We start from the raw sequence: 14,254 nt of genomic DNA, 5'->3' as shown, positions 1-14,254 counted from the left end.
CCTGTGCACAGCAATGAAGGCCTGGTGCCACCAATAAATAAAATTTAAAACAGAAAAACCTGAGAATGTCTTTATGAAAGCAAAGGTTTTTTAAATTATTATTGAAGTACTTTATGTAAAAGCACAGTTCTGAAAACAATGTAAAAGTAGGGTACCAGCAGACATACTCTGCCATATACACAGACTGTAAAACTTTGCAGCTGTAACAAATTAATCTGGAAATTATCTACACTACTATGAAGTTATCATCAAAATGTATTTTAATTGCAATAAAAATCAGGGTGCAGGGAACTTCCCTGGTTGCGCAGTGGTCAAGAATCCACCTGCCAATGCAGGGGACACAGGTTCGATCCCTGGTCCGGGAAGCAGCTAATCCCATGTACCACAACTACTGAGCCTGTGCTCTAGAGCCCATGAGCCACAACTCCTGAGCCCACGTGCCACAACTACTGAAGCCCGTGTGCCTAGAGCCCGTGCTCTGCAATGAGAAGCCACTGCAATGAGAAGCCCATGCACTGCAATGAAGAGTAGCCGCTGCTCCACGCAACTAGAGAAAGCCCATGCACAACGAAGACCCAACGCAGCCAAAAATTAAATAATAAATTAATATTTTTTTATTTATTTATTTGTGGTACGTGAGCCTCTCACTGCTGTGGCCTCTCCTGTTGCGGAACACAGGCTCTGGACGTGCAGGCTCAGCGGCTGTGGCTTACAGGCCCAGCTGCTCCGCGGCATGTGGGATCTTCCCGGACCGGGGCACGAACCCGTGTCCCCTGCATCGGCAGGCGGACTCTCAACCACTGCGCCACCAGGGAAGCCCCAATAAATTTTTTAAAATGCTGTGGAAGGGGCTAGGTGGAAGCACAGAAACCATGTAGAAGATTCTGAGTGTGAGATGATTGTGGTTGTGACTCGGAGGGAGCAGGGTGGATGATGAAAAGTAGTCAAACCCTGGTAGCTTTGGAAGGTGAAGGCAACGGGACTCCTATGTGATAGACGTGAGGAGAGAAACAGAGGCTTCGAGGATGAGTCTGAGAATTTTTTCCTGGACAACTGGAATATGAGGTGCTCTTGAGAGAAATAGGGGAGGTTGAAGTTGGAGTAGGTTTTTATTACTTTTTAAATTTTTTATTATTATTTCTTTTTGCCCACACCACATGGCTTGCAGGATCATAGTTCCCTGACCAGGGATCAAACCACTGCCCTCGGCAGTGGAAGTGCAGTCTTAACCACTGGACTGCCAGCGAAGCCCCTGGAGTAGGTTTTTAGGGAAATAGAAACTTTGGATACATTTTTGTATGGTACATGTGATGTATATAGAATTAGTACTTTAAGTCTATTGAATTTGTTACAATATGCTTCTGTTTTATGTTTTGGTTTTTTGGCCCTGAGGCATGTGGGATCTTAACTCCCCAACCAGAGATTGAACTTGCACCCCCTGCATTGGAAGGCCAAGTATTAACCACTGGACTGGCAAGGAAGTCCCAGTACTTTATTTTGTTTAACAGGTAAAGAATTATGTTAGGGGGAAAATTAGTGTTGGCTTCCAAAAGTGCATTTTCTATATTAAAACATAAAGTCAAGGGCTTCCCTGGTGGCACAGTGGTTGAGAGTCCACCTGCCGATGCAGGGGACATGGGTTCGTGCCCTGGTATGAGAAGATCCCTCATGCCGCGGAGCGGCTAGGCCCGTGAGCCATCGCCGCTGAGCCTGCACGTCCAGAGCCTGTGCTCTGCAATGGGAGAGGCCACAAGAGTAAGACACCCGCGTACCGCAAAATAAATAAATAAATAAATAAAGTCAAGATTTGGAAAAATAAAAGAAGGAGCTTGGTTATGAACCTATTCAGTCTCAGGTACCTGCCAGACATCTAAGGATAATGTCCAGTAGGAGTTAGGTACAAATCTGAAATTTGGGAGAAGTAACTTGGCTGAATACATCCATTTGAGAACTGTTAGATGGTATATCAGTCATAAGACAGGGTGAGATCCCACAGAAACGAAATAAGAGTTCAGGATAGGAAAACAGGGAGTACAGAAAAGTCTCTTGAAAAACTGTCACACAAAAGTAAGAGACATGAAAGAAGCAAGGAGCATATTTGGCCAAGGAGTAGGCAGACTATTGTTTATAGAAAAGACAGTATTTACAATGCAGTTTGTAAAAGAAAAAAACAGAACATCAGTGGTTCAAATCAAAGGAGATCTGATCAAGCACAGGGTCAGATCCAGATTGGTCATTTTCTCCAGGAAGTTCTATCCCTTGTGCTTTTCCCACATGAAGCTGTTTTGGTACATGCAGGTATTGTATTACCATGTTTTCACAGTAAATTGCATCTTTAATCACCTGAAAGATGATCATTTCTATCCCAAATTATGACAGGGTTTTGAATTTCCTAATACTTTGTTAAGGATGTTTTTCATCTATGTACATGTGGGTGTTGGTCTGCAGTTTGCTATTAACAGTACTGCCTGATTTTGGTATCAAGTTATAGATAATCTCACAAAACTAGCTGAGAAGACTTCCATCTGAAAAAAAATAATAATTTGAGTGGAATTGGAATTATTTCTTCCTTAAATGTCTAGAAGAAGTCATTAGTCATCTTGGCATGAAATCATAGTAGGAAAATTTTAAACTACCAATTCAATATCTATAATAGAGGGCATTTCAGATTACTCATTTCTTCTTCAGTGAACCTGAGTAGTTGGAGTATTTCAAGAAATTTTTTTTCTCAATTTCTGGTTTTTGTAGAGTTGTTGGAAAGTGGTTAAAATATCACATATAGGGACTTCCCTGGTGGCACAGTGGTTAAGACTCCATGCCCCCAAGGTAGGGGGCCTGGGTTTGATCCCTGGTCAGGGAACTAGATCCCACATGTATGTCACAACTAAGAGTCCGCATGCTGCAACTAAGGAGCCTGCCTGCCACAACTAAGACCTGGTGCAAGAAAATAAATAAATATCACATATAATCCTTTTAATGTCTTTAGTGCCATCCCACCTTTCATTCTTCGTATTGGTAATTTTTTTTTTCTGATCAATCTACCTAGAGATCTATCAATTCTCTTGATCCGAAGGACAGTTTTGGAGTTCGCTGATTTTTCTATTTCCTATTTTATTAATCTCTGCTCTTTATCCTTTCTTTCCTTTTGCCTACTTTGGTTTTTAAATTTTTTATTTTTTTTTAAATCAAAGGGCACGGTTTATTTATTTATTTGTTTATCTATCTATGGATGGCTGTATTGGGTCTTCGTTGCTGTGAATGGGCTTTCTCTAGTTGGAGTGAGTGGGGTCTACTCTTCATTGCAGTGTGTGGGCTTCTCATTGTCCTGGATTCTCTTGTGGAGCACGGGCTCTAGGTGCACAGGCTTCAGTAGTTGTGGCACCTGGACTCAGCAGTTGTGGCTTGCAGGCTCTAGAGCTCAGGCTCAGTAGTTGTGGCGCATGGGCTTAGAGCACATGAGCCACAACTTGAGACCACGTGCCACAAATACTGAAGCACACGCACCTAGAGCCCATGCTCCACAAGAGAAGCCATCACAGTAAGAAGACTGCACACTGCAATGAAAAGTAGCCCCCACTCGCCTGAACTAGAGAAAGCCCGCATGCAGCAATGAAGACCCAAGGCAGCCAAAAATAAATTTAAAAAAAAAAAAAGGTCTTAAAAAAAAATTTGCTGAGAATTTCCCAAATCATCAAGTCTTGGGTCTTTTCTGTTTTTCACGTCTTCCCTATATTTACTTTTCCCTATCACATTTTACTATAATCAGTAAGAAGAAATGAGGCCACAACTTTCAACACTTTTTAGAAATGTCCTCAGCTAAATGTCCATAAAAAGACTTGCACATGAATATTTGCAGCAGCTTTATTTTTATATTTAGAATCTGTGGGGGGGGGACTCCAAATATCATTTAAGATATATTGATATGATGTGGTATATCCATATAGAACATTACTCAGCAATAAAGAGAATGAGCTATAGATGATTCTCAAAATAATCATGTTGCAAGACAGCAGACAGAAGTAAACTTTTAAGGTTCCACTTAAATAAAATTCTAGAAAAGGCAAATTTATCTATACTGAAAGTTAATCAATGGTTGCTTAGGGGTGGTAGGTAAAGTATTAGGAAATGCACTGAGAAAGGGTGATGGATATATCCAATATCATGACTAGACGATTTCAAATGTGTATACATATATTAAGGCTTACCAAACGGTACAGTGTGTGCAGTATACTGCATGTTGACTACAGTTCTATTCTCATTCCCAGGGTTCCTGCCCATGCAGCATCAGCTGAAGAGCCCAAGGAGGCACAGAAATTGAGGAAAACTACATTCTTTGCTCTGCCACTGACCCTGGTCATAAGAATGAGACAGCCCCAGAGAGCATGACAATCTCCATACATGATCTCATCCAGCGATAGTGACTTGAATGTTTATGGATGTGTTTTTAGCATGGACACACCCATTCTCGTTTACAGCAGTCTCTCCAATCTCAATTATTCACACCCAGTGTTTCTGCATCAATTTTGTTTCCTTCCTGGACACAGTAAGTCTTACAGCAATTGACTCCTGTACCAGATTCTGGCCTTCAGGGCATATGGCACTTGGCAGGTCCTAAGGAACAGCTGCCCCTCAACAGTGCCAGGGAATGTGGCATATATGGTGAAAACAAGACACTGAAGCCATGCTGCTCCCAAACATGTTGTAGGTTGTTACAATACCACCCTTCTCAAGGTGATGTCTGGACCCTCGAATAACTGAAATCCAGACAAAATCAGGCCCACAAAGCCCTGAATTCTCACCCAAGCTTTTGTCAGCAATGGAAATTAACACCAAGATTGGACTGAGAACTGTTCTCTGTCAACCTGTTCTATTTGAGGCACACAGTAGGGAGCCCACCACAAACAGTTTACCTCTTCAGTTTGGCAGAGTCTAACGGTTTCTAAACCACTCCAGACACTAAAAAGAACCTCAGAGATTAAAGGTGGCTTAAATAATAAGGTATTTATTACCACACAAACCAGCGCAACATGAGTCAAGTAGTTATCCAGCCTGGGTGACTTGGAGGCTGGAAAAATTCATCACAAGTATCACATGAGACCAACAATGTCCATGAATAAAGTAAACCTTTTCTGCTACCAGAGCACAGCTTAGATCATCTTGGCTAAAGGTGGATCATGTCCATACCTTTTCCGGTCAGAGGGAAGCAAATGAGGACCACCATTTAATTCAGATTTCTTATAATTTCCTCCAGGGATTGAAGAGAGCATGAAGTTCTGCCTCCCCTAAAAATATTAGGGTAAGCTGGTTGAGTTGAGATGGTTTCAGCCACAGGCACTAACAAATTTGGCAAGGAACCTGAGCAGGTCTGAAAGTGCAACATAGCTTCTGAAAGCTTCCCCTGCACCTGGCATTCATAAAATACTCCACAGTATTAATGTCCAGATATATGTGGTTTGACACATGATTGATGTCTCCCTCTCTAAAGGCAGACACAGAGCTCCTCGCCATGAGTTCTGTTGTGTTGGAAGCACTCCTACAGCCTTCCAGCAGTGTGAACTTTCTGGTGCCTAATGAGATGGGAGCTTAAGCTATACGATTTCCCACATTCATTGCATTCATATGGCCTTTCTCCAGTGTGAACTTTTTGGTGCCGAACAAGGTGGGAGGTTCTGATGAAATCTTTCCCACATTTGCTGCACACAAAAGGCCTTTCACCTGTGTGAACTCTCTGGTGTGCAATAAAGTCAGAGCTTCGACTAAAGAATTTCCCACATTCAGTGCACTCAAAAGGCCTTGCCTCAGTATGAATTCTCTGGTGTTTAATAAGGGTGTATTTGTGGCCAAAGGATTTCCCACATTCACTGCAAACATAAGGATTTTCTCCAGTGTGGATACTCTCATGCTGAACAAGTGTGGATTTGTGTCTGAAGACTTTCCCACAATCGTGGCACTTATAAGGCCTTGCTCCATTGTGAACTCTCTGGTGTACAATTAGGTTGGAGTGATGGCTGAAGTATTTGCCACATTCGCCACACTTATAAGGCATTTCTCCAGTGTGAATTCTTTTGTGCTGAGTAAGGTTGTCCTTGCGGCTAAAGGCTTTTCCACATTCACTGCACTCATAAGGCCTTTCTCCTGTGTGGATTCTCTGGTGCTGGACAAGTGTGGCTTTGCGGCTGAACGCTTTCCCACATTCATTGCACTCATAAGGCTTTTCTCCAGTATGGATTCTCTGGTGCTGGACAAGTGTATCTTTGCGACTGAAAGCTTTCCCACATTCACTGCACTTGTAATGCATTTGTCTAATATGATAGGCCTCCCCACTCTCAGTGCTCCTTGTTTTCCTCTTACTGTGGGTGGCCTTTTGCTGGTGACTGCCCAAACTGGTCTGGAAGTTCTTCTGCTCCTCCTCACATGCAAAGGGCTTCTCTGACAGGTGAGGTTCTTCACAGGCCCTACAGTTCTTCACAAATGAGGTCTTGCCTTTGTCTCCTCTTAAGAGTTTCTCTACATTGTACAGCTTCTGGTGCTGGTCAAAGTTTACACTGAACCAGAATTGTCTCCCACATGCCCCACATGTGTAAGGTTTCAGTCCATGGTGTGTTTCTTGGTGTTCATCCAGGTGAAAAATATCTTTCAAGATTGGGCCACATAAGTCACAGGGGTGAGCCATCTGGGTCGATGAATCTGCCTTGAAAGTATGAACGTGTGACACTGCTACAGAAACACTCTGCTCAGAAGGTTCCTCTTCATTCTCCACTCCATGCCAACAACCTGAAAGCAGAAAAATGCTGCTGAACAGCATGCTGTCTTCAGTGGGAGTGGGCAATCCCATCACAAATGTGTATCTAGCATCTAGCATACCCAGGATTGAGTCCACAGGGTTGGTGGCAGGACAGCAGCTTTGGGATTAGGTTAAAGAAAGAGCTGCTGTGCAGTACTGGACTCTGTGGGTCACAGAATGGGGAAGGTCTTACAGCAAAGACACAGGATGGGGTGTAGCTGAGAGAGAAGAGGCAGGCAAGATCTCCAACTCACACCTTGCAAATGACTTTTAGAAGGGCCTTGACTGACTATTGGTGACAGGTGAGTACTATCCAGAAATGTTATGTCCAGGCCCAGAAAATGTGATTTAAAATGAGTAACTGGTATTCAAAAACTATTTAAGTACATGCTTATGTTTCATGACACATTAACACTGTCCAACAGATGAGAGCACCACAGAGGGAGCAGTAGAGAGCACTGATGAGTGGGGTGGGCAGCCCTGGGTCACAGATCAGAATAGAAGTGAAAAGTATGTAAAGAGTCCAGAATTGGGAGGAAAAGAGAAATAAGGTATGGCCTATAGCCTGGGCACCAAAGAGCAGTGGGCATAGGACAGGTTTCTGGTGCTATTTGCATCCATCCTTGAAGTTATATCCGCCCAGGCTCCCACTCACCAGGGCCTGTCCATGTCTCTTTTGCTGTGGCTAGTCAGGACCTCTCAATCAGGCACTAATCTTTCCCCTGTTACAGTTCAGCAACCACAGAGGATCTAGAAGATACAAGTCACACAGGAAAGACAGGGCAAGCGAAGAGGAAAGCAATGGCCCAGGGTAGCCCGCCCAGAAGAGATTAAATACAAAATGAAAACCTTAAAGGAACAATCTATGGGCCCCACAATCAGTGACCATAACTGTAATTCATGACAGAGATAGGCCCAAGGGAATGTCAATCAAAGAAAGGGGACATAATCTGGAGCAAAAAGGCATCATGAGTGTAGACAGAGCCATCCACCCAGGAAGAAGCCAGGCAGGATAGTATCCACTGGGCTGACCATAAGACTCTTGACCTTCAAATCCTTCCTGGCAATTTTGGGGCAACAGAAGTCGGGAAGCATAGGGAGCATACCCAGCCAAGACCTGGCACCCAGAGGATGTATGTGAGGGAGTGCTCACAGTCCAGCTATAGGAAGGAAATCGCAACTTCTAGGGGAAAAACAGGAAGAGCAGAACATAGCCCAGAAAACTGGGATATGCAGGGCGTTACCCAGGAAAACCATAAGAGCAAAGCATAGAAGGCACTGCATTGTGATATGAGAGTCTCTGAGCTTTATCAAGAGGTCCCCATTTCTCCCAGGAAAAATGCACAAACACACCCTCAAAAGTCACATGATCCTACATGAACAGCACAATAGCACAAGGGCAGCCTCTCTCCCCAGGATTCCCAGTGTATCCACCACAATTTCACATTCCTCCCCAGCTCCCCAACGCAAAACAATACAGCAGGCCCTGGTGTAATTGATGCCACCTCTTTCCTCATTTTCCATTAATCATTTCACCCAGCCTAGAACAAAAAACAAGTGGACAGATAGACACACTGTATAGTCTGGGCCTGGCAGGCAGGAACCAACCCTTCTTCAGCCAGCTAGCTCCCATGGGATCCAGAGATTATGCCTCTCATACACAAATTTGACCTCCACGTTCCCCTTAAATCCCTCAGTACCTGAGCCCCCAGGCCATGAATTCAGATTCCATCTCCATGGACACATCACTCTTTAGACCACACCTCCCTCGTTATCTAAGGAGGTTCCCAAAGTAGGTACCTCCCAGATGTAAACCTGCACATGGCATCCAGAGAATGCTTGGTTAATGCATCCAGGGTTACATCCATCACCAGTCAACAGCCTACACTGCCATAGGTATTTCCAAACTCAGCTTTTAATTTCTTCCTTCCTTGATTAAACTTCAGCAATTCAGAAGCACATGCAGATTATGAGATAAAGCCAGACCTTTTCCACCTTGCTACTGCATGCTGGGGATACTATACCCTCATCAGTCACAGGCTTAACACTTAGCACTAAACTCTCATTCAAAGCCCATACCCACTGGCCTTCTACCCCAAGCATAGTGACTCTGCAGCTGACCCAATTTAGCTCTGAACTAACCTACTAGCTCAACTAAAACTCCCCAGTCCCCACCAAAGGTCACCACAAAAACCTGAAAAGCACACGGAGAGGGGAAGAAGGACCAGCTTTGGTCTTTCATGTCATCTCTATTACTGCTTTACTTCAGAATTCATCTCATGTCTACTTTCTCCCTTTCATCAACTGCCAGATCCTATTTTCCCTGCTCACCATGGACACTAACCTCCCTTTTCTTGCCTCTAAGGTAACTCTTACTTCCACTCCACTGTGCCCACTTCCTTTCCAGACCCCCAAAGGCACTGCCACCATGACATAAAGGTTCTCTCTCTAAATCTGATACACAGCTCTACCCTAATCACATACTGGCTGTCACCTTGTGGATGTCTCCAACTTGAATCTCTCCTCTGAACTCCATACCCATGTGTCCACCTGTCCACTTGATACATCAACTCAGATGTCTTTGGACCACTGCAGATTCAACATGATCAAAACCTAACTCTGGGGCTTCCCTGGTGGCGCAGTGGTTGAGAGTCTGCCTGCCGATGCAGGGGACACAGGTTCATGCACCAGTCCAGGAGGATCCCACATGCCACGGAGCGGCTGGGCCCATGAGCCATGGCTGCTGAGCCTGCACGTCTGGAGCCTGTGCTCCATAACGGGGGAGGACACAACAGTGCGAGGCCCGCATACTGCAAAAAATAAAAATAAATAAAAATAAAAACCTAACCCTGGATATTACCTCTGAAAGTTACTCTCACCACCAACTTCACTATTTCAATTGAGAACAACTTCTTCCTTATGTCTTCTCAGGCAAAAAACTGTGGGGTCATCTCTGACCCTTTCCCATCTTTCTCTCACACTCCACATCAGAAAATCTGGTTGGTCCTACTTAGAAATAAAAACAAACAAACAAACCCCACCAGAATCCAAGCACTTGTCTCTTACCCCTGTAGTCACCACTCTGGCCCAGCCATCATCAGCAGTCCTCTTTACTACCCCCATAGTCTTTTCTTCACTGTGCAGCCAGAGAAACCCTGACCAGAATAAGATCACTCCCTTCTCTGGTCCAAACTTTCCATGGGTCCCACCACTTTCAGAACAGAAGCCCAGCTCCACAGGCTGCCATTTCAGAGCTGAAACCTGTCCCCTGCTCTCTGATCACTAGACATAATGGAGAATTAAAGTTCCCCGAACAAGACCAGTTCAGTCTCAAGTGATGTATTTGCATATGCTGGTTCCCATGGGCACTGTTCCATACTTCTTCCCATTACTTGCTGAAAATGGAAACCCTTCCATATAATTCCAGAATAGTTTGCAGGGCACAAGGCCTCTGGTGACACCAGGATCCCCAAACCCAATGGCAGGCAGAAGGGTAGGTTAAGATTCCCAAGACACCATTATCTGCCATAATGGGTTGCCAAGATCATGGTTGACTGAGGACCTGTACACTTTGCACTCACCTATCCAGGGATCTTAATCACTTCTGCCACCACAGCAATCTGGCAGGAACAGGGAGCTGGGAGTGGCAGGTTACCACAGTGGGATCTCAAAGACAACTGTTCCTCTCATCCCTACCTTGCCCTTTGGTGAGGATGATTTCAGATTGTCTAATTTAAGATACTCAGACCTTAGTGTTGCCTCCTACCAGCTATGTAACCATGATCCAAGATTTCTCTGTGTTCTCACGTACAAAGCAGGGATAATGGTGGTATCCACCTAACAGGGCTGTCTGTATCAGATGTGTTAGGCGTCAAGTACCTTTGAATTCACTTTTACCGTCCACATTCTTAACAGTTTTGCAAATGTTTTTGGCTTGAATGAAGTACATAATAGGTTCTTGTAAGTTTTGGGTTTGTTTTTAAGTCTTTAATAAAACTTGATATTTAAGACTTTTCGTTGTAATCACATACTTAGAGACAAGTTTTTCAATCATTTAAGCAGTGGTATAAATTTATCATAACTAAACATTTTTAATTTTTAACTGCCTGCTAACGTATACTTGCCAGGTATACACTAGATCCTTTCACCAAACCAGCCTACCTGGTATATATTCCTCTGAAGGTGAGCATGCTGGTGGCCCTTCATTAGAGGTGTTCATCATCTCTCCTCACCTGATAAGTCAGGGAACTGATGTAACAGTGCCCTGGATTGGGGTGGGGCTGCTCCACTAGCCTGGCTGACTTTTCCTCGGCTCCACAGAGGGACATGCTGAGTCCACAGAGTGACAAATTTATAGCACCTTACACCTTGCTCTCCATCTCAGGTCAGGTTCCTAATACCCTACAGCCCTCTCTCCTGCTGACACCACCCATAACCCTTTCATATTCCAGGACCTCTCCTTTCTGGAGGAAATCTCAGGGACGTCCATCCCTTTTCCCAGTACTCATTCACCTCAGGGACCACATAAAATAACAACCTTAACATTCTCCCCCTAAATCTCATCTCCAGGTTTTGATAAGACCTCACTCCTCAGAGGTCTCCAGCCCAGCTTGTTGTGCAGAACTCCAGACCAGCATATCCAAATGCCTATGTAACGCCAATACTGTGAAACACTATGGATCTACCATGTCCTAAGTCCAACTCCTGTTCCCCCTGAAAGGTGCTTCCCTCGTCCAACTTACCCATTTCCATTCTTTCAGATGTTCAGGGAAAAACAAAACAAAACTTGGGTGGTCCTTCACATCCCTTTTTCACTCACAGCCGTATCTAACACACCAGAAAATTCTGTTGGTTCTATCTTTAAAATCTCTCCAGAATTTAATGATTTATCCAGTCCCAATCCCTCCCCTGCCACTGTTCTGGTACAGTCACCACCACAACGTTCCTGGAGTTTGTGGCCTCCTCACCGGTCTCCCTGCCTCCATCCTCATCATCTCCACCCCACCCTAGTTTGTTTTCCCCTGAGCTTTGGGAATACTTTTAAAAATCCCTGATCACGTCATGTTCTTCCACGGCTCCCAACGTCCTCCTAATGAAAGCACTCGCCTCACCCTGACGTTCCAGGCATTACTACTCACACTCTCTGCTTCCTTAAGATGTGAACACCCCAGTTTCCCGAAAGTTCCCGACTCAGTGACAACCCCAAATCTTTGCTTCTGCTAGTGGCTCGGCGGGGTACCACTCTTAAACGTCTCACCACACTGGTTATTAGAAATGGCGGCTTGGGCTTCCCTGGTGGCGCAGTGGTTAAGAGTCCGCCTGCCGACGCAAGGGACACGGGTTCGTGCCCCGGTCCGGGAAGATCCCACAGGCCGCGGAGCGGCTAGGCCCGTGAACCATGGCCGCTGAGCCTGCGCGTCCGAAGCCTGTGCTCCGCAACAGGAGAGGCCACAGCAGTGAGAGGTCCGCGTACCGCAAAAAGAAAAAGAAAAACAAGAAATGGCGGCTCCATCTGCAAACGCCCTGGAGTCTGGACCAGAAGAGCCTCAATAGACACCACTCGGGGTCCTACGATTCGAAGGTGGGGGGCGGGACGCGTCAAGATCCGGGAAACGCAGCACCCACCTAAGCCGGTCCGTCCCCAAGGCCGCCGCCATCACAGTCTGGACCACACAGATTCGGGAGGGATCCCAGGTCGGAAACCGGGCATAGCCGTCGCTCGGCCAGGCGGCGGAATTCTCGCGAGCGCTGCCACCACCGAGCCACTCTGCATCGAGGACAGGGTAGCCTCTCGCGCCTTCTCACTTTCCGTCACCTCTGAATCGAACCACAGCTCCCGATGTTATGCTTTGATGGGTCGACCAAGAGCCAACAAAATGTCTGCCGCGAAGATACCGGAAGTCCCTCCCAGAAGACTTCCGCACGTACGGAAATTCCCTTAAGAGTGCCGCCGCTGCGCGGCGCACGGGCTCCTGGGTAATGTAGTTCCCACTGAGCCATCGGCCGCAGCGACTCGTTGACGCCCTCGCGTGGAACCGCAAGGGACGCTGGGGCCTCGCGGCTCCGAGGACGGGGCGGAGCTTCACTCTTCTTAAGATGCCATCGCCCAGTTTCCGTGTAGTGTACACTGCAAGGATCGAAGAAATGTTTAGAAATGTTCTCTCAGATATTCCCCAAAGCTATAAAACCTAATGGACACACCACTTCAAATGTCAGTTTGAGTCAACTCATATTTCCTTGTTTTTAAAATACTTACAGATGGAAGAGAGAAGCAAAGATGCAAATATGAAAAAATAAGTAAATTATACGATATGCTGTATGATGATAGGTGCCTTTTGGGAAAATAGCTGGATTTCGGGGAAGAGCAGGGAATGAGACGGTGTAATATTAAATAGAGTAGTAATGAGAAACCTCATGGATACTTCAGGCAAGACTTGAAAAATGATTAAGTCATGTGGCATTTTTGTGCATATCCAAGAACTGTATCAGCCAGTGTCATGTCCTAAGCAAAGCTAGGTGCTGATGCCCATGGAATTAGCTGAGTGAGGAAGGGAGTTTTAAAAAGGAGGTCAGGGACTTCCCTGATGGCACAGTGGTTAAGAATCATCCTGCCAATTAAGGGGACACAAGTTCAAGCCCTGGTCTAGGAAGATCCCGCATGCCATGGAGCAACTAAGCCCGAGTGCCACAACTACTGAGCCTGCGCTCTAGAGCCTGTGAGCCACAACTACAGAAGCCCACGTGCCTAGAGCCCATGTTCTGCAACAAGAGAAGCTACCACAATGAGAAGGCTGCCAAAATAAATAAGTAAATTTATAGGAAAAAAGAAAAAAGAGGTCAGAGGGACTTCCATGCTGGTCCAGTGGGTAAGACTCCACGCTGCCAATACAGGGGGCCTGGGTTCCATCCCTGGCTGGGGAACTAGATCCCACACATGTGCCACAACTAAAGATCCCACATCCTGCAAGTAAGACCTAGTGCAGCCTAAATACATAATTTTTTTTCTTTTTTTTTTTTTTGCGGTACGCAGGCCTCTCACTGTTGTGGCCTCTCCCGTTGCAGAGCACAGGCTCTGAACGCGCAGGCCCAGCAGCCGTGCTCACGGGCCTAGCCACTCCACGGCATGTGGGATCTTCCCGGACCGGGCACGAACCCACGTTCCCTGCATCAGCAGGTGGACTCTCAACCACTGCACCAGCAGGGAAGCCCTAAATAAATATCCTTTTTTAATTCAAAAAAAAGGAGGTCGAGAGGAACATGGGCTAAAGGCCTGTGAAGTGCCTCAGGGTCTTGCAAAACTTTTGAATTTTCTTTAAGTAAAAGGAGGAGTCTTTCCAGGATTTTAATCAAAGATGGACACTACCTGACTCATAGTGTTGAAGGGTCATGTTGGCTGGAGAGTTGAGAATAGACTGCAAAAAAACAAGCTTAGGATACAGAAAATCAGCTAGATGACCACTGCAAAAATCC

The 14,254-nt window shown here is 45.6% G+C and overlaps 1 protein-coding gene across 1 annotated transcript; it reads right to left on the bottom strand.

The window, feature by feature from the left end:
* Window positions 1–4,631: 4,631 nt before the first annotated feature.
* On the bottom strand, window positions 4,632–12,631 carry LOC309977148 (uncharacterized protein). The gene is made up of 2 exons (XM_082863083.1): window positions 12,410–12,631; window positions 4,632–6,774 (listed from the first exon to the last, which is right to left on the bottom strand). Exon 2 carries the CDS (start codon window positions 6,671–6,673, stop codon window positions 5,534–5,536), a length of 1,140 nt encoding a protein of 379 aa, XP_082719209.1. The 5' UTR covers window positions 6,674–6,774; window positions 12,410–12,631; the 3' UTR covers window positions 4,632–5,533.
* Between the last annotated feature and the right edge of the window lie 1,623 nt (window positions 12,632–14,254).

The sequence above is a fragment of the Leucopleurus acutus genome (genome assembly GCF_964270905.1).
Source record: "Leucopleurus acutus genome assembly, chromosome: 20".
Classification (NCBI taxonomy): domain Eukaryota; kingdom Metazoa; phylum Chordata; class Mammalia; order Artiodactyla; family Delphinidae; genus Leucopleurus; species Leucopleurus acutus.
This window is presented reverse-complemented; position numbering and strand designations above follow the sequence as displayed.